This window comes from Gymnoscopelus microlampas, assembly GCF_963454915.1.
Source record: "Gymnoscopelus microlampas genome assembly, chromosome: 17".
In the NCBI taxonomy this organism is placed as follows: Eukaryota; Metazoa; Chordata; class Actinopteri; order Myctophiformes; family Myctophidae; genus Gymnoscopelus; species Gymnoscopelus microlampas.
In genome coordinates, this window is record NC_139954.1 from 26290307 (window position 1) to 26311379 (window position 21073).

Genomic DNA, 21073 nt, shown 5'->3' on the forward strand with positions numbered 1-21073 from the left:
AGGCATCATGTATCCGGGCCTTGCTAATGTTGACCTCAACAGCTTACCGTTCCTCCCCTCGCATGTGCAGAGTTCTCAGACGCCAACGCGAGGTTCTACTGTCGGATCTACTACGCAGAGGAGTTCCACAAGATGCGCGAGGAGATCATGGAGAGCACAGAGGACGACTTTGTCCGCTCGCTGTCCCACTGTGTCAACTGGCAGGCCCGCGGGGGCAAATCCGGGGCCGTCTTCTACGCCACAGAAGGTGTTGTCTATTGTCTGCTAAATAAAAACCCCTGTGCTCATAACCAGTGATGATCATAATATACATGGTTTGCAGCTTCCTTGAAAAAAAAAAGTTGAAAAGCAGTACTGACACATACACTGCTTAAAAGAAGATCCAAAGCTAAAATCTTTCAGTGGAATAGGAATGTGAAAACAACTTGTTTAACTGGCCTTACAGTCAGAATAACGAGAGTCTTCTCCTGTCCCTGTGTCCTGTTAGATGACCGGTTCATCTTGAAGCAGATGCCTAGACTGGAGGTCCAGTCCTTCCTGGACTTTGCTCCTCATTACTTCACATACATCACTGGAGCTGTGCAGCAGAAGGTACCACAGAAGAAAATGTTTTACAGTACATGTCTTTTGCATGGCTTGTTCGCTTTTTGGGTGTACTGTATATATTGTTTTGTCTTTGCAGCCCAGGTACTAATTCTCTCATATATGATGTCCATAGCGTCCGACTGCTCTGGCTAAGATCCTGGGTGTCTACAGGATCGGCTACAAGAACTCCCAGAATAACACAGAGAAGAAACTGGACCTACTGGTGATGGAGAACCTCTTCTATGGACGCAAGATGGCTCAGGTTAGACTCACCAAAAGACTGAGAGTCAAGGCAATGCCATCGCTGTAGCCTGTATGTAAGAAGTTGATAATTAAATACTCTGCGTTACTCAACATACTGAACAACTTCACTTGAGGAGAGAGGGGGGCTGCATGCGTGCATGTATGTGCACATGTAATGGGAGTGGAATACAAACCTGTTTTATTTATAAAAATAAAATAATATATAAAATGACCAAGGATCATGTTTGACTTGCGCCAAGTCTCCTGAGTTTGAGCTTTTAACATCACGTTTCTACCACTCCGCCCATGCGTGCAGGTGTTCGACCTGAAGGGTTCCCTCAGGAACCGGAACGTGAAGACAGACTCAGGGAAGGAGAGCTGCGAGGTGGTGCTCCTGGACGAGAACCTGTTGAAATTGGTCCACGACAACCCGCTGTACATCCGTGCTCACTGCAAGGCCATCCTGAGGGCCGCCATCCACAGCGATGCTTACTTCCTCTCCAGCCACCTCATCATTGACTACTCTTTGCTGGTGGGCCGCGACGATGCCACTGACCAGCTGGTTGTGGGGATCATAGGTGAGGAAGGGGGCACATAATGCTGTTTTCCAGTGAAAATCGGACAAGTCGAAGATATTATCAGATTTTCGACGTTATAACATAGTTTAATTTCCATGTTAATATGACCATGTCTTTCCTCCTGTCTCACAGATTACATCAGGACATTTACATGGGACAAGAAACTGGAGATGGTTGTGAAATCCACTGGGATCCTGGGAGGACAAGGTAACACCTCACCTGCCTAAAGGTTGATCTTTAGGTGACTTTGAGTACTCAGGATAGCGCTATATAATTCTGAGGTATTATAATCTTATCTCTGCTGTATGTGCCTCAACGTCCTTTTAATTAGAACATTGTAAGTATTAAGAGGTTTAATGCATGAACCCTAGTGTGTCTTTTCTGGGGCGAACATTCTATGAAAACAGCAATGAGCTTGCAGCTTTTATATATTAAATAAGGAAATGCTCTCAAGCTGAGAAAAAATGACAGATTGAGATGATGATGATGTGTTTTTTCAATGTATTTCCATCCACAGGTAAGATGCCTACGGTGGTGTCTCCTGAGCTGTACAGAGCCCGCTTTTGTGAGGCCATGGACAAGTACTTCCTCATGGTACCTGACCACTGGACTGGCCTGGGTGTCAACTGCTGAAAGACCTAGAGCAGGGGCCTTTTCAGCGAGTGCATGTCTGAGTGCAACCGCATGGACACACACACACACACACACACACACACACACACACACACACACACACACAGAGAGACACACTCTCTGAAAACCACACAACCGATCGCCCAATCGCCCTGTCTCTTGTGACACACAAATATCTAATTCCTTTACAGAGGACCTCAGTACTTGACCATTCTTAACCATAAGCACACTGGACTCTGTAAATGTTTGAATATTATGCAAACTAAAGCGTGGCCAGTGTACTATACTGTTCAGTATCATTCCATAGTAACAGTGCCACTTATCACTATAAAATAGGTTTTTATCAGCGGGGACACACGTCAGTATTATGGGGATCTTATTTATCACCCTCTGGAAACATGGTGTATTTCCAACAAAGGGTACTTTGTTTTATTAGTGCCATTTTTCAAACTCCTTCAAGATGGCACTCAGTGAGATGGCACTGAAAAAAATAAATCTTATGGTTCTAGTTTGGTGAACAAACTAATTAATGTAATTTAAAGTTTGTAAATGTACAGAGATTATGTAATTATTAAAATATTATTAACACTGCTTTGTCAAAGTTTTCAACTGTCTTCTTTCTCCTTGTTACTGTGAAATACTTATAATATAATAACCAGGGGCCTATTACACAAAAGGATAATTACATAAGCTTGGATTAAAGTAAAATCCAGGTTTGACAAAGTCTGGTCCGTACAGCCTGGTTTATTCCGTTCCATGAACGCCAAGCCAGGCTGAAAAGGAGCGACTTTGTCGAGCTAGACCTTGTAAAGCCAGGCTGTGTCTAGCCAGGATGGTAAAGCCAGGCTTCACGTATTGCTATGAAAGACCATGAATGTCGATAGCAGAATCCTTGAACTTGACCAATCATGGAGCCCAAAACCAGAGCGGCGTTCTTCTCTGTGGCTGAACAGCACCACTCCAGCAGCTCATGGAACAGTGGAGTTCCCAGGAATTACATTTATGGCAGGCGAGGTGTGGGGGGGGGGGGGGCTCGGGGAAAAATCTCGGGGGAAACAAGTTAACAACACCACTACACACACTGACTACAAAACTGAAAAACTTTAATAAAAACAATATGCATGTATAATCAATCAATCAATTCTTCAGCGGTGGTCTCTTCATGTTGTAGTTTAGTAATGAATGGCTCAAGCTGCTCTCAGAGCACCTTTTATGCCTTTTATGCCTGCCTCTATGGTGGGTACGCCACTGATAGCGTCACAATCATTTTTAACCACTTAGCTTTGGCTATTCAAAAATAGCAGATCTACAAGCTCATAGCGCGGCACCGAGTGCCGCGCTATGAGCTTGTCCGCGGCCAAATGTATAACAATTTAGGGGTCCTAATTTAGGGGTAAGTAAAGCCTGATAAAAGTGTAAAACTCCCCAAATCTGGAAATTACATCTACTCTGTTAAAAATGTCCTGGGGGGGGGACCCCCAGCGTGGTCAAGAGATTTCCGGAGGGAGGGTTTACCAGGCTAATGTATTTGCCCCATAGACTGTAAAGATTTGCCCACAGAGTCAGACCCCCCCCCCCCCCCCATCTGAAAATATTTTGTGCCATGGACCCCCCCATACAAGACGTCGCCGATTTCCAAAATTACCTATTTTCTTCAAGATTTTTTCTTTCTTAAAGGTAGGGTAAGTGATTTGCAATTATTCAAATAATTGCAAAATGGGTCTATGTTCTGATAGTGCTCATTACTATAGAGTGTCCTGTCCATATAAGGAGTCTCCATGTCTCTCCAGCTCTTTATAAAACAGAAAATGCATTTTCATTTCAGTTTCAGTTTCATTTCCAATTTTATCCAAACAGGATAGAGAACTCAATCAGGATATAGATTAAACAAGTGAAATTGGAAGTGATGACACTAAGAAATGAGCATGAAAAATTTTAACTGGAACACTATAAAAATTAAGCTTAAAAATGGGTACTTTCTCCTGATTGGCTGAGATTTTGACACCTACCAGAAAATGTATTTTCTGTTTATTAAAGAGCTGGAGAGACGGGGAGACTCCTGTTACTGAACAAACACTCTATAGCAATGATTACTATCAGAATATAGTGCTTTAACCTTTTAACAAAATGCTTTTTGTTTTAACCCAAAAATATCACTTACCCTACCTTTAAGTAGCAGACATACACGCTCACAACACGTCACATCGCGACGCATTGTGTGAGCTTGTAGTCGATCGGCTATTTTCAAATCGCCATAGCTTCTACAGCACTGCCACCCAGGTTTGGAATGGTCTAACCCCATCCCTCAAAAAATGCAGTTCGCTGGGCTCATTTAAAAGAGCCTTAAAAAATCACTTTTCAGGAGGCCAAAAGAGGAGGTAGTACCATTTTCCCGTTAGACAGCCGACCCCCCCCCCCCTGTTCTTGTACATATCTTTCCCCCCTTTTTTATTCCATTGGCTGTACATAGTGTTATATATATATATATATATATATATATATATATATATATATATATATATACACATACATATATATATATATATATATATATATATATATATATATATATATATATATATATATATATATATATATATATATATATATATATATATATATATATATATATATATATATATATATATGTATATATATATATATATATATATGTATATATATATATATATATATATATATATATATATATATATATATATATATATATATATAATTTTTTTGCTGTTTTATTTTTTATTTCTTTGTGTAATGATATTCGAACTGTGGTGCCACTATATATGTCTATGAATTGAATACCAAGGCCCTCATTGGAAACAAGTCCGCAAGGACTTTTATGAACGGACCTGTTAGACAAAGTATTTTAAATGTAAATGTGTTGTTTTACATTCTTTTGCCTAATAAAATATTCAATCAATCAAGTCGCTCCTTGACCTTTTGGGCTTGTTTTCATAGACCTGGTTGCTTATTTTTCTCGCAGAATCTGGCAACACGGACACCTGATGATATAAATGATCAGCAGCCGGTGTGTTGTTGTTTGAACGTGGCGGCGCCCGGGCAAGACTTTTAGTTACTTGTAGCCTACCCATTCAGCTCACTTATCACTTGTTTTAAGATGTGTGAAAAGAACAATATTTGTATTTTAATCTAGTGAAGATTGACATTTTAAAATCCAGTCTTGATGCAGAAAGACGTATCACAGAAGAAGTAAAGGAAACGAGACGGTCGTTAACGGTCAGTTTCCTTACTTAACATCAACAACGGTAACATTACTAACAAACTGTCTTTTTCAATAGTCTTTACGTGATTATATGTTAACGTTAATGTCATCGTGTTAACAAGACTTTTTTTGTGTGTTATCATTTTAGCTCAAATGTTTGACTGTACTTGTGCTGTGTACATTTCTGTATTTCAGTAATCAATCAAGAAAAATATGCCTTCCCAGTCGAGACAGAGACCGAGTGTAGTCGCAGCGGCAGCGAAAATCAAGAATAAGAATTTCAGTAAGTGCACATTTGATTGCATAAAAATACAAGCTATCAATTTCGTTTGTCCAGAGAACGTAATACTCTTCAGTGGTGGAAAGTAACTAAGTACATTTACTTAAGTGCTGTACTTGTACAATTTTGAGGTACTTTTACTTGACTGGAGTATTTCCAATTTTCAATACTTTTATTTCTACTCTACCACATCTCAGAGGCAAATTACAGTCATTTTTTTTTTGCAAATGTTATACTTTTACTCTACTATTATTTGAGAAGTTTAGTTACTTGTTACTTTGTAAAACATACATTGACCAGTTCAGACCTATAATATACTTTGGCTATTTGAAAATAGCCGATCTACAAGATCACATTTGCAACGCGTTGTGAGCTTCTAGATCTGCTATTTTTAAAGGATCTTTTGGAAACTTGTGAAATTTGACATTGTGCATAATGAGTACTAACGTGAATTTTGCTGCCATACTCTTGTACTTTTAGTCAAGTACATTTTGAATGCTGGTACCTTTACTTGTAATAATGGTATTTCTACATTGCAGTATTGATACTTAAATTCTTTTTTTGACCACACCAGACAACTCGTCCTTCTTCAAGGTTTCCCTGAAGGCCAACAATAAGGCCTTGGCTGTTGATTTGGCTGCCCTGAGGACGAAGGTCAGACAGCTGCAGATGCACATTGTTAAACTGCAGAAACTAGTAGTGGATCAGGACTTTCATATGGCCACCATGAGGCGCAAAGAGAGAAAGCTGGTTAGTGTTTATTTTTATCTCCTATTTGATGTCAAGGACCCCCAAATTGATATGTACAGTATATGGCTGCGGATTCCCATTTGCAAATAATTTGTGCCAGGGTTGTTAAAATGTATTAAAAATATTCCATATGTTTCAATTTTTTTCAAGATTTGTTCTAAAATAGCAGATCATCAAGCTCCATGATGTTTCTCTTTACTTGTAGTAGATAAGCTATTTTCAGATAGCCGATGTATTATAGGGTTAAAGTGGTTAAACTGATTACCACACGTTGAGAACCACTGCATTACACCATTATGATTTTTGACGATCATTGTGGTATATTATAATAAGGAATTACTTATAGAGAGCCATATGTGTAAATGAGCTTGTAAATGATTCCAAGAATGTTAAACACAGTAACCTTGATACAAGGAAATCATTTAAGTCATCCTTGTGTTTAATCATACAGTACAGGCTGAAACGGTCATGTGAATTGAACATGGCCTAATCTGCCTCCCATGAAGGATTTTTGGATATGTGATAGGTACACAGTGTTGACAAAAGAAGAGATTTCTTTCCTGCCATCATATTTTGTATTTGACATGTTCTTTCCACAGATGCTCTTCCTCAAAAGCCTCAACACCCTATATGATGTGGGCATGACAACAGACCCTCCCGATGATGTGAGGAGATTTCAATTTAATTTCTAACTACACCATTTTTTTTCTTTTCAAAGTTGGGGCCACCAGGGGGTGCAAATAGCAAATAGTGGCCAATTGGAAAGGAGAGTGGGAGATTTCATATTACATTCTTGTTTTAATTCAATTATGATCTATTATCACAGAAATTACCTCAGTCTGGATCTGGTTGTAAATCTGCTGCTGATCAAGGGAACACAATGCTCCTGGACACAGACATGGAGCTGACTGCATCGGACACTACTCTTATAATACAAACTGTAGAAACTGTCGCAGAGAAAAAGAAAAATACCCAAGTCGGAAGAAAAGAAGTGGTGAATTCTGGAAAGCAAAGTAAAGCTTTTACAGATCAAGGTGGTGGTAACTATGCGGTGAGGAACCCTGACACACAGAGTAAGCCCACTGGTACTTTCTTACAGAAAGACAACTATACAGAGGAGGTCCAGCCATGTGTGAAACGTCGTATTATCCCTCGTAACGCCAAATTAAGGCAGCCTCAGGCTTGTGACCATCTGAAAGTGGCAAAGAACAACAACGCATGTGACCCCCCAGCAACGTTAGCTATCTCTGCCATCTCAAATGGCCCAAACATTGTCACGGCCAGAGATAAAGGAGGTATGAATGAAAGGAGACGTACTGGATCCTTTTCTAGAATAAGCGACAAACTAAGATGCAGAGAAACATTTGTTGTCCCAGAAAACAATGGATGTTCCTCTCCAAACGGTGTACCAGCCCTAGTACCAGCCAGTACTACAGAGCAGGACTTCATTATTCCAGGTCATATAACAGCACAGTCAGAAACGGTTGGAAATGCCATTGTAGGGAAGCAACATTGTGAACAAAATCTTCCTGCATTCCCAGCCATAGATCGCAATGAAGGATTCGCAGAGGAAACACAGGACACTTTTAGGTGTTCTGCTGACGAACCAGTAATTTCAGAGGATTGGAGTAGCAACACTCATGAAATGCTGCCTTTGGACGATGACTTAGCTACAACGGAAGTTCAGAAACCTAAGACAGCCCAGAGATCTGGCAGAGCTCAATCTAGAAATAAAAAAGCCTCACAGACTGTAAACGATTTGTGTGCCAAGAAAGGGTCACATGACGGCACAGTTTATGGATGGGAATCGCATTTGGATAGCAGCTTTGCAGAACTGGACTGTCAGGTCTCTGTCCCAAAGAGGCTCACTTCTGCCAGTGAAACAGAATATGAAGACCCCGTTCTTCAAGCTGAAGCATCACCAGGTGTGTTAACATGCTGTATGCTACATGTTTTCTGATCAATAATAATTTCTGTTCTGTATATGGTTAGACCTTCAGGAGTGATGACAATAATCTCTTTGGATTGGTAATAACAATATGGTCTTTTCGTTGACTATATTTGATTTATATCATTGTATGTGTAAAACATTAAAAAAATAATCTTATTTCCTCCTGTGTGTCATGGCAGAGAGAACACCTTTGGATGTCAGCTGTGCAGAACCCGACTGCCTGGTCTCTGTCCCAAAGAGGTTCACTGCAGCCAGAGAAACTGTTATTCCTGATGAAGCGTCTCCAGGTGAGATGTTATGCATGCTTACTGATCGAGAAAGTTTTCGTCTGTGCAGCTAATCTTGCAAACCGCTGGACTGATCAGCGTTAACTTTTCATGCGTAGTGCACATTCCCAGTTGGCCAAGGAAGACGCTTCCAATCGGCATGATGGTGGTGCTGTATCAGGCCGCTTATGCTTGAACCATAGGTTATACAATGAAAGAATAACAATCTCCCATTTTTTTCCAAAACAGTGAAAACACACTCTTTTGCTCTACTACTAACAAATCGGAGGTCATGTGAAATGCGTGCATCATTCAGATTCAGAGTTTTTTTTTTAAAGAAATGGCCAAAACGCAGCATCCGATCTACCCCAACTTTTAATCACACGTTGAGGGGCCTATAAATAACAGCCAAAAGTGATTTGCTGCTATTCATTGGAGCTACGTGTTATCGCGACTGCTCTAGCTGGGTCGAGATGTACCTACAATTAAAATATTGTAATTCGCTGTATTTTCAAGCTGTTTGGTTTGTTAACAATGTCAGACATGTAGTTATGCTATGATACAGTACACTTTGAGCAGTCATACAGTAGACAGTAATGTCACATCATTGCGGTTTGCAGTCTAGTCTTTATTAGCTAAATGTGTGGATCATATGATTCCAGTTGGCAAGATTGCTTATTTGAATTTGTTTGCTACAGCAGGGAGGGAGAGTGAGGACAACCCCATGGCCTCAGATGATGCAGCCTTGCGCCCAAGGAGGAGACGTCATGGAACTATAAATTACAAAGAACCGTCACTCAACTGGTAGGTTGTTGGATATTTATTGTAGGTAGTTATCAAAAAGGAAAGTTCTTTGGAGATTGTCACAAATTAACTTAAAAAGAAAACTATGATCATACAAGGGTCATCCTCTGCGCAGATCTCAAAGGCCTGATTGGCTTAGTTGGTACGAAATTTTAGGTGAATTGTTCACTTTCATAAAAGCATGAAACCACGTGTGATGTGGCTGTCCCCCCCCCTAGTCTTATTTCTTTTCTCATTTTCTTTTTAGCCATTTTGAAACGTAATGTTCTGTGCTTGTGACATTATGAATGTCCTCTGGGCATCCATAAAGTATTCTGTAATCTGAAGTGAGGACCTAAACGAGGAATGAAGGATAGCATAACCAACAGTGTATTTTATTAATATACTGATGAAAGTAATTTATTTAGTGCTTTTCACGACAGGAGTAGCCTACTAAGTGTTTTCCCAGAACTCTAATGCACAAGATTCCTAAATTGTGATTGTCTCTTTTTGATTAGCAAGTTGAGGCGTGGAGACCGTTTCACAGATACCCTATTCCTGCGTTCTCCAGTGTTTAAAAAGACCAGGAAGAACAATCTCAAGAAGAAGGCAAACGGTTAACTTTACTTCTGCAATTATTCTTTTTACTGTGTCTTCATTGTGATATGGACGGATCTCCCTTGGGTCTAAAATACAAATGTTATTGAATATTAACCATTTCTGTATAATTGCATGGATTTAGTCAATTTTAATTTGTTTTAATTGTTTAATTGTTGTTTTGATTAAAAATACCCATCCCAGTTTTATATTTACTGTATACTTATGCTGTTTTTATTTGCTAAAACATAATGTGTATTTAGCCATCAATAAAGGATGTAAGTTAACCTTCTGGTGTCACCTGTTTGACTTCTCATCTAAAGCTTTCAAGAGGGACTTTTCAAAAGGATTGATTGTCAGAGTACCCGTTGTCAGTGTCTGAGTCCTTTTATTCCCGTATATGGAGATTTCTTCTTCCCAAATATGATTCTAGGCCAGTCTATGATGTCAGTACTATCACGTCATATTGATGACATAAGGGTATTCCATATATTGGTTGATTGTGAACCACTGTCTGCTTTGCTCCACATCACCAAGGGAGACGCCCTATCCCGTTTTTCCATTTGTTTACTATTCTCTATTATTCCTTCTTTCTCTTCATAAAGCCCCGGACAGAGAACTGATAGACGCTGATCCATTTATCATCAAATTAAATAAACTGGTTGGTTTTCTGATCACAAACGTTTCTGCTTGTTTTCTCTAGTGGTCTAGTTGTTGGTACAGCCTAATTGACAGTCTCAGAGACTGAAGGGAGATTAGCTGTAAATTATTAAGTGTGCAGCTCACCTGATAAGTCTGCTCTCTTGGCTCCAAAGTAGTGTTGCCAGATTCTGCGAGAGAAATGAGCAACCAGGTCTATGAAAACATGCCCAAAAGAAGCGACTGGGCTTCGGCTATTTGAAAATAGCAGCCGATACGCGTTGTGAGTGTCGATCTGCTTTTTTTATTACAGAAGAATTAATCATAACATTTAACAACTCAAATCTTGTATATTGGGGGGGGAGGGGGTCTAGAGAAATGCATATTAATTTGGTGGTCCTTGACATGAAATGTTTAATAATCACTGGTTTAAACACAAGGAAACAAGACCAAAAAGAAACTACACTGTTAACAAGCCCAAAAAACTGCAACCCGCAACTACCAAAATGTACAAGTTACTTTACAGAAGGACAAGCCCAAAGTCACTTATTATAATTGGATATGGCAACACTGCTCCAAAGCTGCTGCCATCTGGAAGAGCACCTGCTGCAGTGAAGCACAGAGAGCTATAAATTGTGGATTTTCTGTGTGTGAAATTCCTTAACGGACTGGTGGCGCAAGAGTTTCTGGTCATACACAACTGTGTGGTGAGTATAACGGATTTCAGACTCAGGTTTCTCATCTTTATGACAGCTATAGTTTTCAGGAAAATGTTTTGCGACAGTGAGACCAGAGTGCAAGGCTTTTATGTCAAGACAAGACTTGTAGGCCTATACTATTTAACCAACTATAGCAGCAAGTTCATCAATTAATCAATTAAGACCCGATTCAGTTTGGTATGACATGCAGGATGTTGCTGTGGAGCTGTCAAGTGAGCTGAAAGTGGTGTCGGGTTCATGCCCAAACTGCACTGCGTCCTAGTAGTAAATTAACCCTTTGTAACAATGGCTATAGCCGTCCTGCCTATTGGTTCATGGGCTTTTGGTTATTAGGCTACCACAGTTGGTGGTGGAAAAAGTACAACATTTTCAAGTAAAGTATCAATACTGCAATGTAGAAATACTCTGTTACAAGTAAAAGTCCGGAATTCAAAATTTACTTGCGTAAAAGTACAAAAGTATTGGTATCAATATACTTAAAGTACCAAAAGTAGAAAGTAGTACTCATTATGTCCCATTTCACAAGTTTTCAAATGTATGGAATGTATAAAAATCTTTTGAAAATATCTCTACAACAAGCTCGTAGATCGGCTATTTTCAAATGGCTGAAATGTATGACTGAAGTGGGTAATGTATGTTTTGTAATAATAATCCAAATCTACAAAGTAACTAGTAACTAAAGTTTTCAAATTATTGTAGTGGAGTGAAAGTACAATATTTACCTGCTGTAAATAGATGTAATGGAGTAGCAGTAAAAGTACTGAAAATTGGAAATACTCCAGTAAAGTAAAACATACCTCAAAATTGTACTTTTTGCTACTTGAGTAAATGTACTTTTTTACTTTACAGCACTGACCACAGTATAGTATTATTGTTCTTACAATAATGAATGATTAATGTGTTCTTTGCAGGATACACTCGATAAATATTATTTAATGCATAAAATGGAGACAAAGCGATTGAGGAAAGATGTCCAGGCTCTTCTGTGAGTTGATGGTTAAGTCAAAAGATTGTTGGAAAATAATATTTCCACGATTTGTCTTTGTAGGCTAAGTAAGTGTATTCATGGACCTGTATTGCTGTTTGAACAGGGATGACTACATTGGACAGAAAATGCGAGAGAACTCTTTTGATCCCAAAGGGAAGGGGACTTCAACAGTGCTGGATGACCTGGTGAGAAGTCAGGAGCTGAATTTTAGATGGTTATGAGGCCAAGTAGAACTTACATTTGACATTGACTTCTAATGCACACAGAAAATAGCAGATCGGTTATTTTCGGTGTGCAACACTGGCGCGCAGCTAAGCACAAATCGGGCTTAAAAGTGCTGCATACATTTATATTGAGTTGTAGGCATTTTTGGACAATGGACCATTGAACTTCAGAATTTCCTGCAGGTATTTATGAGTCTGTTTTATAAGTGTCTGTTTTTTTTTATAGGCTCATTACGATCTTGCTATTGGTGTTGCTCTTTGGTGGTTGGATAAGCATGAAGGGCAAGACATGCTGGACAGAGACATCATGTAAGTTACTTATAGACTGGCAGCCCAAATGCAATGCACTCAGATTTAGGTGGCTTGAAATGCGAAAAGATGTAAAGATGTAAGCGTCTCAGTCTGGACACTCGGACACTGAAGACTGATTTAAACTTCAGTGGTGTCGCTCACCAAAAATAGCCGATCTACAAACTCACAACTCGTTGCAATCGTTGTAGATCTTGTAGATCGTCATTTTTTGGCAAGCGACACGTCGTCCATCATATGACGGAATATAAAGCACTCACGCCTATGTTGTGTCAAATACAAGAACACTTGCCCCAAAACACGCTCGCCACGGGTCAAATCCGGCAACCTTGGAACGGTCGCCACCAGGTATTCCTAAACGTAACCTCAGTAAAACTATGCCTAAACCTAACCTTATTCCTAAACGTAACCTCCTAAAGTTGAGAAACAAATTGGATTTGCCTACAGCCTCGCTCCAGCTCTCTGGACATACACTGCCTGTTTACAACTTATGTTACAGTAAATCTACCTCTGGCCCCTGTAACTACTGTACGGTATGTCTGTCGCGATATGCTTCCACAGTGGAGCAGCAAGTAGCTGTGGAAGTGCCCAGCAGTACCCCAACCACCTAGAGAGAGAAGCTATGATCTTGTCCTCCTTTGCAGGGATGATCCTGGTAAGTAATTTACTTCATTTAATGTAATTAATTTGTTTAACTTTTAATTTAACTTGGTCGTTCCATTGCGATCAAAGATCTATTTTAAAGAGAGACCTGGTCAAGAAATTCTTTGTCTCAAATCAAGTCATCCACGGACCAAGTCATCCTTCCTTGGTCTAACAATGTCAGGCCTGTTGCCAAAAACCTTGGTCTTAGTGTTAGGCTCATTACGCATTTGATCTCAGCAAAAACTTTGAGTGCCACGTTAACAAACGTGTTAAGACAAGTTTTTATGATCTCGGGAATTATCCAGGATAAGATCAATTTTGAGTTTTAAAGACTCATATGGCTTTCATTTCTTCTCCTCTTGACTATTTTAATGTTGTTTTAACATGGGCTCCAAATTATACTGAACACTGATGGTAGACTTTTAATCAACCATGGAGAAAAGAACATATTACTTTCCTGTTTTACCCCGAATTTGAATGTGGGTCTCCCACGCATGTGCTGACATTTTTACCACTGAGCGTATAGTCTGCCTAACAATGAAATACCAGCTAAATTGGAGGAAACGGGTAAAAGTATTCTACTTCAAAAGTGTGTGTGTGTGTGTGTGTGTGTGTGTGTGTGTGTGTGTGTGTGTGTGTGTGTGTGTGTGTGTGTGTGTGTTTGCGTTTTTATTTATGTGTGTAATTGCAAACAATAAAATAAACACAGATGAGAACATTAGATACTCCTTATTTGGGATACTCCATGTAGGGATATTCCAGGAAAGACGATAAATATTCACTCCTGCTTTACTAAGAATTTTAAGCTTTCTTCGATTTTGAGCTCTGGCAGGTATGATTTTGTATTGTCCCTCTAACCTTCACACTGTTTTCCATTCTAGAATAGTCTACCAGTGAGGGAAATTCTATCTCTCTATAGATGCAAACCATCTGCTTCACACCCCAACCAGCATTCCAAGGTACACTGTATATCAATCACAGCTACAATTGAGCTCATAGGACTTGATACAATTGGTATAATCCCTTAGATTAATCAGCACTTAGTATTGAGTGGGGTAGGTGTAAGTGGGCACCCTCCTTCATTGGTGTTTCGTTGATACGCCCATGACACCTCCACAGGGCGACTATGGCGTCCCAGGTGCCCCCCCCTCTGCTTTTACCCCTTGATGGTCATTTTGCAGCCCAGTTGGGGTCCTTTCTCTTGATCCACAGCTGCTGCTCCGTTCGGCAGGCTCTGGAAGGCCTTTCCTCGCACTCCCTTCCCCTTAGTGATTTACTTTGGTTAAAATAAGTGTTAAATAGCTCTATATTCTGATAGTACCCATTTCTATAGAGTGTCTGTTCAGTAAAAGGAGTCTCCCATGTCTCTCCAGCTCTTTATTAAACAAAAATGCATTTTCAGTGCTCTCTCCTGATTGGCTTAAATTTTGTCACCTACCTGAAAATGTACTATATTCTGTTTACTAAAGAGCTGGAGAGAGCCCTGTGACCGAACAAATGCTCTGTAGCAATGATTACTATCAGAATATAGTACTTTAACCTTTTTAACAAAAAAAAAAAATGTTACCAAAAATTATCACTTACCCCACCTTGTGGCAACAAATCCTCTACACCCGTTTGCGTTCATATGCTTCACCAACTGCAGCCTCCCATGGTACAGTTAGTTCTACAATGAAGGATCTTCTCCAAACCACTGGTTTAGGTTCTTTGGTGTGGGAAGAACATTGTAGGTGGCTCTGATGATGAAGCTGAGTTGGCTTCCTTCCATCTCCCAAAGATCCTTCCATGTGAACTACAGTACATTACTTGGAGAAAGGTGTTCATCTATGTGAGGATTCTACATGAGCACATTTTTTTTCTTTCAAAGATTTTCATTTTGGCTTTTTCTGCCTTTATTGATAGGAAAGTAGGCTGACAGGAAATCGGGAGAGAGATGAGAGATGGGGGTGAGGGTGACACACATCAAAGGTCGTCGGGATCGGAAGTCGAACCCGCGACACACTGTAAAGCTGGATTACCAGCATACAGTATGTGGTATGCACCTGGACCACTAGGCCAGTGGGCGCTCTATATGAGCATAGTTGTACAAATGGCCATCTTGGGTTTTAAATCACAATACTTTGGTTTATCAGCAGCTTCATGGTATAAATTACTTTGCTACACAGTAAAATGCTCGTGTTAATGTTGCTATTTTAACCCTGATATCCTATTTTGTAATAGGACATATTGTAAAATTTGAAAGATTTTGGCATGATTTTGGTGTCTCCCCTAGAGCTCCATTGTGCATCCCTTTACTTTGTCCTACCACCCATTTGCCATGCTTGGCTCTTACAAGGCTGTCGACCACTCCAAGAAACACAGTAAGTTGTGTAAAAGCATGCATCAATTTATCTTTATCATCTTAGGGGGCAGAGACTTCAGTGTGGCAGCCCCCACCTAGTGGAACTCGCTCCCAATAGGCATTCGCCATGCTCCAACACTGGACTCTTTCAAGGCTGCCTTGAAAAGACACCTATTCTCTCAGGCTTATGGCAAATAGTTGGTTGTCAATGTTGTTTTGTTTGGTTGTTTGTTTGTTGGTTGTTCATTGTTTTCATGTAAAGTGTCCTTGTGTCCAAAAAAGGCGTTATATAAGTTCAAGCTATTATTATTGTTATTATTATCTTTAAACTGATCTTTTACTGACCCATCAAGGTATTATCTATGAATCCAATGTTTGTATAACATTAGTTATAATATATCGTTGCTTTCGGGCAGAAACCTCTTATCTCCATATTCTAACTTTTTGGTGTTTTTTTGTAAATTAACGCCCTTCTTGATCATACATACTACAGCGTCACACAAAAGCATTAAAAGTAGCAGATCTGCAAGCTCGAAACATGGTGCGAAGCGACGTGTTTTGAGCGTTTTTGAATTTGAACGACTTTTGTCTTTTTTTTTTTATCCTGAAAAGTAACAGTTTTGGACATATGAGGTATCCACCCGATAGAGACGATATAAAACAAGCATGTTTATAATATGTTAGAACTGTATAAAAAACAATACTTTGTCCCCCCTCGGTTCTCCAGAGGTGACTATAGGTTTAGCACTCCATTTGGCCTCCGTCCAACCAAGATCTTGTCAAAAAAATATCTCTATTCTATTCACCTTATTCTTGGCCCCTCTCCAGGGCGGCGCCATTGAGTCTTTCTCTCTTTATTATTTCATGTTTGTCTTCATGACCAATTGCTACAGCTGACCAGTGCGAAAATAACGTTTTTATACAATATCAATCGCCACTTTTGTGTTTTATTGGACACTTGAAACAAAAAGAGACTCTTAAACATCAAACATTATAAAGTGTATTATAGAGGTTTAGTAGCAACTATTCATGCATGTTTTGATGGTATTTCACATAACATAGACATGCTTATAGCACTGTATATTACCATGTAGGCCTTTATTACATGTTTCCAATACTTCTGTACAGTATATGAACATGAGCCTCATATTCTTATATTCTTGCAGGTCAGAAATTGAAAAGGTGGCTCTCTGAGAGAGCAAGGGCCAGTGCCCCTGCTGGACGCAATGCCTCAGTGCAGTCTTCATCCTCATCATCATCTCAATCCTTCCTCAGTGTGAGCAGCCACTACATTGGGCTTTTACAACTAACACGTACTGTAGAATTACTTTAGATTTGAAGGATCTCTCCCCTTTTTCATATCGGCTGCAGTTCTAAAGATCAGATACCATTAAATGTTAATGTGATAAAAATACAGAAAAGTGCATAAAATGTACATTGTTTGGTAGGTGAAGGATATATAGGGAATAGGAGATATGTACTGCTCTTAGCTATGGAAATAGAGGGATGTTTCTATAAATGGCTGCTTTTATTATAGCAAGCTAGCACCTGATATGACATGGGGGGGTTGGGGTGTCAGTGGTCTGAAAATATTATGTAAAGCCTCTACTGCCACCTTGTGTTTCTAACTCAGAACACATCTTTATTCCCACTATCTCACTCACAGGACAGTGGCGATTGCCATGACAACGTAACAGACCACTACCTGGGTTCTCAAGAGTCTCTGCAGGATTGAATATATGGTCTGTACTTCCTAAGCAAGTACTATGATTAGGCCACCACTCAGGAAAGTTGTAACCCATTCCAATGGTGCAACACCCCATTAATTGTCTTTTCAGCCATCTTGGTTGTATTAAAGTAATGCTGAAGATTTATGCAAGTGAAGCAACCTTAAGTTTCATATTCAATATTAGTTGGACAGCTGTTTGTAAACTCTCAATGTGGAAATATAATGTTGTCATACACCGTGATAAGCTAGTTTTGTCAATGTTGGTTGTGGTAATCAAGTAATTTAACCTTTACATTTATGGGCGAGTTTGGTAAAGAGAAGTGACGATAGTGAGTCATTGTTCACTGTCCATCAACAATGATGATATGCTTGAAAGATGGTCATTGTCATAGGGACTGAGGTCCATTAAGGGGATGATTGTTGATGGATACAGAGCTAGAGATATTCCCTTATTCTTCAGATCCTCTCGTTGTTTGCTTAGTGTATTTTTTTTTATTTTGTTCTCTTTCAACAAGCAGTTAAAGCTCATGTAGTTTTGTGATGACTTCTGACTTTCATGTGGAAAGATTCATCTCAATTTGATGGATCAGTGGATAAAATGTACCTCAGTCTCTCTCCCCCTCTCTCCCCCCCCCCCCCCCCCCCCCTCTCTCTCTCTCTCTCTTTCTCTCTGATGTCCATATCAATAAAAAGGGCATTGTGGGATAGTAATGTGCGTACGCGTACTTTTGCACTGATGAATCAGGGGTTTTAACTCTATGGCCAGGATCAAGACTTTTGGCAGCAGCACCAGAAATCCCTGGTCATTCAAATAACAAATAGAGTGGGATCTACCAACCCTTTGATTGAGGTTTATATAGAGTGGCTCTGGGTCTGTTTTGTGAGACCACTATTTTTCATCGCGAACTGGCTCCAGCACTCTTTGCAGGATGAGTAGCAAGGTAAGACAATTCTTAAATTGCTTGTATCTCTATATCTGTTACCTCATGTCATAAGACAATCTAAACATAGTTGGAAAAACCCTGCAACCTTTAGCCCCAAATGTATCAATGCAGGACATACAGTAATAACGTACATTATGTAAATGATGTTGTGATCTTTCTGAACATGTTTGTGATGTCACAAATTAAATAGCTGACATGAATATTTCATAAACCTTAAACGAGCATTAGGCGACATCCTAACTGAACGCAACTGTAATTTCATAATATTAGGCTGGGACAAAATGTAAATCTCACCAGTGTGTATATTTTTTACAATGCAAGGTGTTCATCTAAGACTAAACAAATCTGATATAACGGAGGCAATGTTTTGGATTATAACTGGTACCGTATACTTGGTTTACACTGCACAGACCAGACTTTGATTGATATATGATCGTATCATACATTCATCATTTGCTGCTTCCCTCTGTTTGTCTGCACATAGATAACCTTCTTTGAGGACCGGAACTTCCAAGGCCGCTCCTATGAGTGTGACGCAGACTGCCCTGACATGCACCCCCATTTCAGCCGCTGCAACTCCATCCGGGTGGAGAGTGGCTGCTGGGTGCTGTATGAGAGACCCAACTACGCCGGCTACCAGTATGTCTTGACCAGAGGAGAGTACCCTGAATACCAACATTGGATGGGTTACAACGACTCGATTCGCTCCTGTCGTACCTTCTCCTATGTGAGTCTCCTATGTGATACGTACCTTCACGAACCTAAGATTCTACGGAAACTGATGTACATTTAAGACTTGGTTACGACTACTACTACTACTACTACTACTACTACTACTACTACTACTACTACTACTACTACTACTACTACTACTAATAATAATAATAATAACAATGACACATATAAAAATGGCTGTTTAGATGTGTTTGTGGTTTAAGGCAAGGTGTTACAGTGGTCATCTGAAATTCCAATTGCAAATTGCCAGTCCGAGAAAAGTCACAGACCTTTTATGTCCAATACCGTTACTTTTCAGGAAATAGGAAAAACGAATGTGTGTGATCCAATGTAGTAGTTATTATTCACAAGCTCTTGTTAATACTATTCATTGGTTAAATATTGGTTAAATATTTATAAAACCCACAGACATTTTTCAAAAAAAAACTGAAAATACCAGGTCTACAAGCCCACAACACTGCTTTAATAAGAAGGCATTAATATACGCATTTAAAATAAATAAGAAACATAAAAAGATTTATGCTTTATATTGTAGCCTGCCAATCAAAACATGGTTCTTTACTGCTTTGTGCCTCACAGACCAGCGAAGGGCCTTATCGCATGCGGATCTATGAGCGGCCCAACTTCCAAGGTCAGATGATGGAGTTCAGCGACGACTGCGAGTCTGTTCAGGACCAGTTCCGCAGCCGCGACATCTACTCATGCAACATCATGGAAGGCTACTGGACCCTGTATGAACACCCCAACTACCGTGGACAGCAGTATTTCATGAGGCCCGGCGAGTACCGCAAGTTCAGTGACTGGGGAGCCACCTGCGCTACCACCGGATCCTTCCGTAGAATCACAGAATTTTAATCACTGAATTGGATTGTGTATCAAAATTAATCTTGATATATTATTAGTCTTATTAAAACACCTTCTGCCTCCTTGAAAGCACGTTCAAGCAGGCAGTAACCTGTTGATAAAAGATTGTGCCTTTCTACATGATGTAATACGAGACAGTAATGTCTGTCTGATTTTGGCCATGCTAAAGGGATTGACCTGAATATGGAATGATTTTAAAGTGATTTTAATAAATGGATCAAGTGTAAACCTTTTGTCTTTTTGTGAATAAACATTTTGGTGTTGATTGAATTCAGTTGACTGTTTCATGAAGACTGTGAATGAGTTTTGTATGGTGAAATAGTTACACCATACAAAAATAATAATACTGGCATATATATATATAATATATATTTATTATTTCTTTAGCAAATGCTATTCTTTTCTTCCATTTCATCCTTCCCTTCCTCTTCATTTGACAGTGTTTATGTTTCCTTTAATGTTCATAGATTAGTCTATTCTAGCAGTACTGGGGCATGTTTTTCTCATTGATAGTTTAGTGTCACAGTTGAGGGACACAAGTTGGGGGAAGCAATTCCTCTACCACATTTTTTAAATGTCCCTAATCAGAAAAAAGGCACTACAGAAACAGGCCAGAATGATTTGAATTAATTCTTATGTAACAGTATGACATTAATAATAAAGGTGGTAAAGAATTAGATTAATATCATGACTGACTGAAAAAGGAACGCACATAATAGTTGATCATGTACATTTATGCACAAATTTATATAATTGAAATTCACTTTCAGATGTTATGATTAATAGCCAATATGGTTAAACGTGTTGCATTCAACACAAGATGAATGACAATGCCACTGACCTTTCTAGCACCAGTCAATGCTGTGGTTCTTGCTGGAAGCTGAATTGTGCCTGTGCTTGTAAACTATGACATTACATTACTCCTGTAATGTTTCTGCTGACAGCAGGCCTGATTTGAATACCTACACACTCAGTGGTACCTGTATGTATCCCCAGCCGAAACTATATAAACATGACCTCTACCTCGTTGGC

At 39.5% G+C, this 21073-nt stretch overlaps 4 protein-coding genes across 10 annotated transcripts in view; all 4 read left to right on the plus strand.

The window, feature by feature from the left end:
- pikfyve (phosphoinositide kinase, FYVE finger containing) overlaps positions 1–2630 on the plus strand; it is a 28567-nt gene extending 25937 nt beyond the window's left edge. For 6 of the 7 annotated variants that reach the window (XM_084083851.1, XM_084083855.1, XM_084083852.1 and 3 more), the window contains 6 exons: positions 71–247; positions 488–591; positions 719–847; positions 1145–1406; positions 1539–1613; positions 1924–2630. In XM_084083851.1, coding sequence (XP_083939977.1) covers positions 71–247; positions 488–591; positions 719–847; positions 1145–1406; positions 1539–1613; positions 1924–2039 — 863 coding nt within the window. In that variant the 3' untranslated portion in view covers positions 2040–2630. The remainder of the gene's footprint in view (positions 1–70; positions 248–487; positions 592–718; positions 848–1144; positions 1407–1538; positions 1614–1923) is intronic. The other variant, XR_014602677.1, reaches the window with a different exon arrangement.
- On the plus strand, positions 2500–10095 carry LOC311064377 (uncharacterized protein; the record flags this gene model as incomplete). Its single annotated transcript, XM_084084208.1, has 7 exons — positions 2500–2509; positions 6132–6307; positions 6907–6972; positions 8079–8232; positions 8438–8545; positions 9223–9328; positions 9826–10095. 7 exons carry the CDS (start codon positions 2500–2502, stop codon positions 9926–9928), a joined length of 723 nt encoding a protein of 240 aa, XP_083940334.1. The 3' UTR covers positions 9929–10095.
- A 2111-nt stretch (positions 10096–12206) lies between these two features.
- Positions 12207–17504, plus strand: c9h2orf80 (chromosome 9 C2orf80 homolog; the record flags this gene model as incomplete). The annotated part of the gene is made up of 8 exons (XM_084084209.1): positions 12207–12247; positions 12354–12435; positions 12701–12783; positions 13345–13438; positions 14310–14387; positions 15701–15788; positions 16936–17045; positions 17436–17504. The coding sequence occupies 8 exons, from the start codon at positions 12207–12209 to the stop codon at positions 17502–17504; spliced, it is 645 nt and encodes a 214-aa protein (XP_083940335.1).
- A 923-nt stretch (positions 17505–18427) lies between these two features.
- Positions 18428–20032, plus strand: LOC311064379 (gamma-crystallin M2-like; the record flags this gene model as incomplete). The annotated part of the gene is made up of 3 exons (XM_084084210.1): positions 18428–18439; positions 18927–19169; positions 19757–20032. The coding sequence occupies 3 exons, from the start codon at positions 18428–18430 to the stop codon at positions 20030–20032; spliced, it is 531 nt and encodes a 176-aa protein (XP_083940336.1).
- Positions 20033–21073: the final 1041 nt, after the last annotated feature.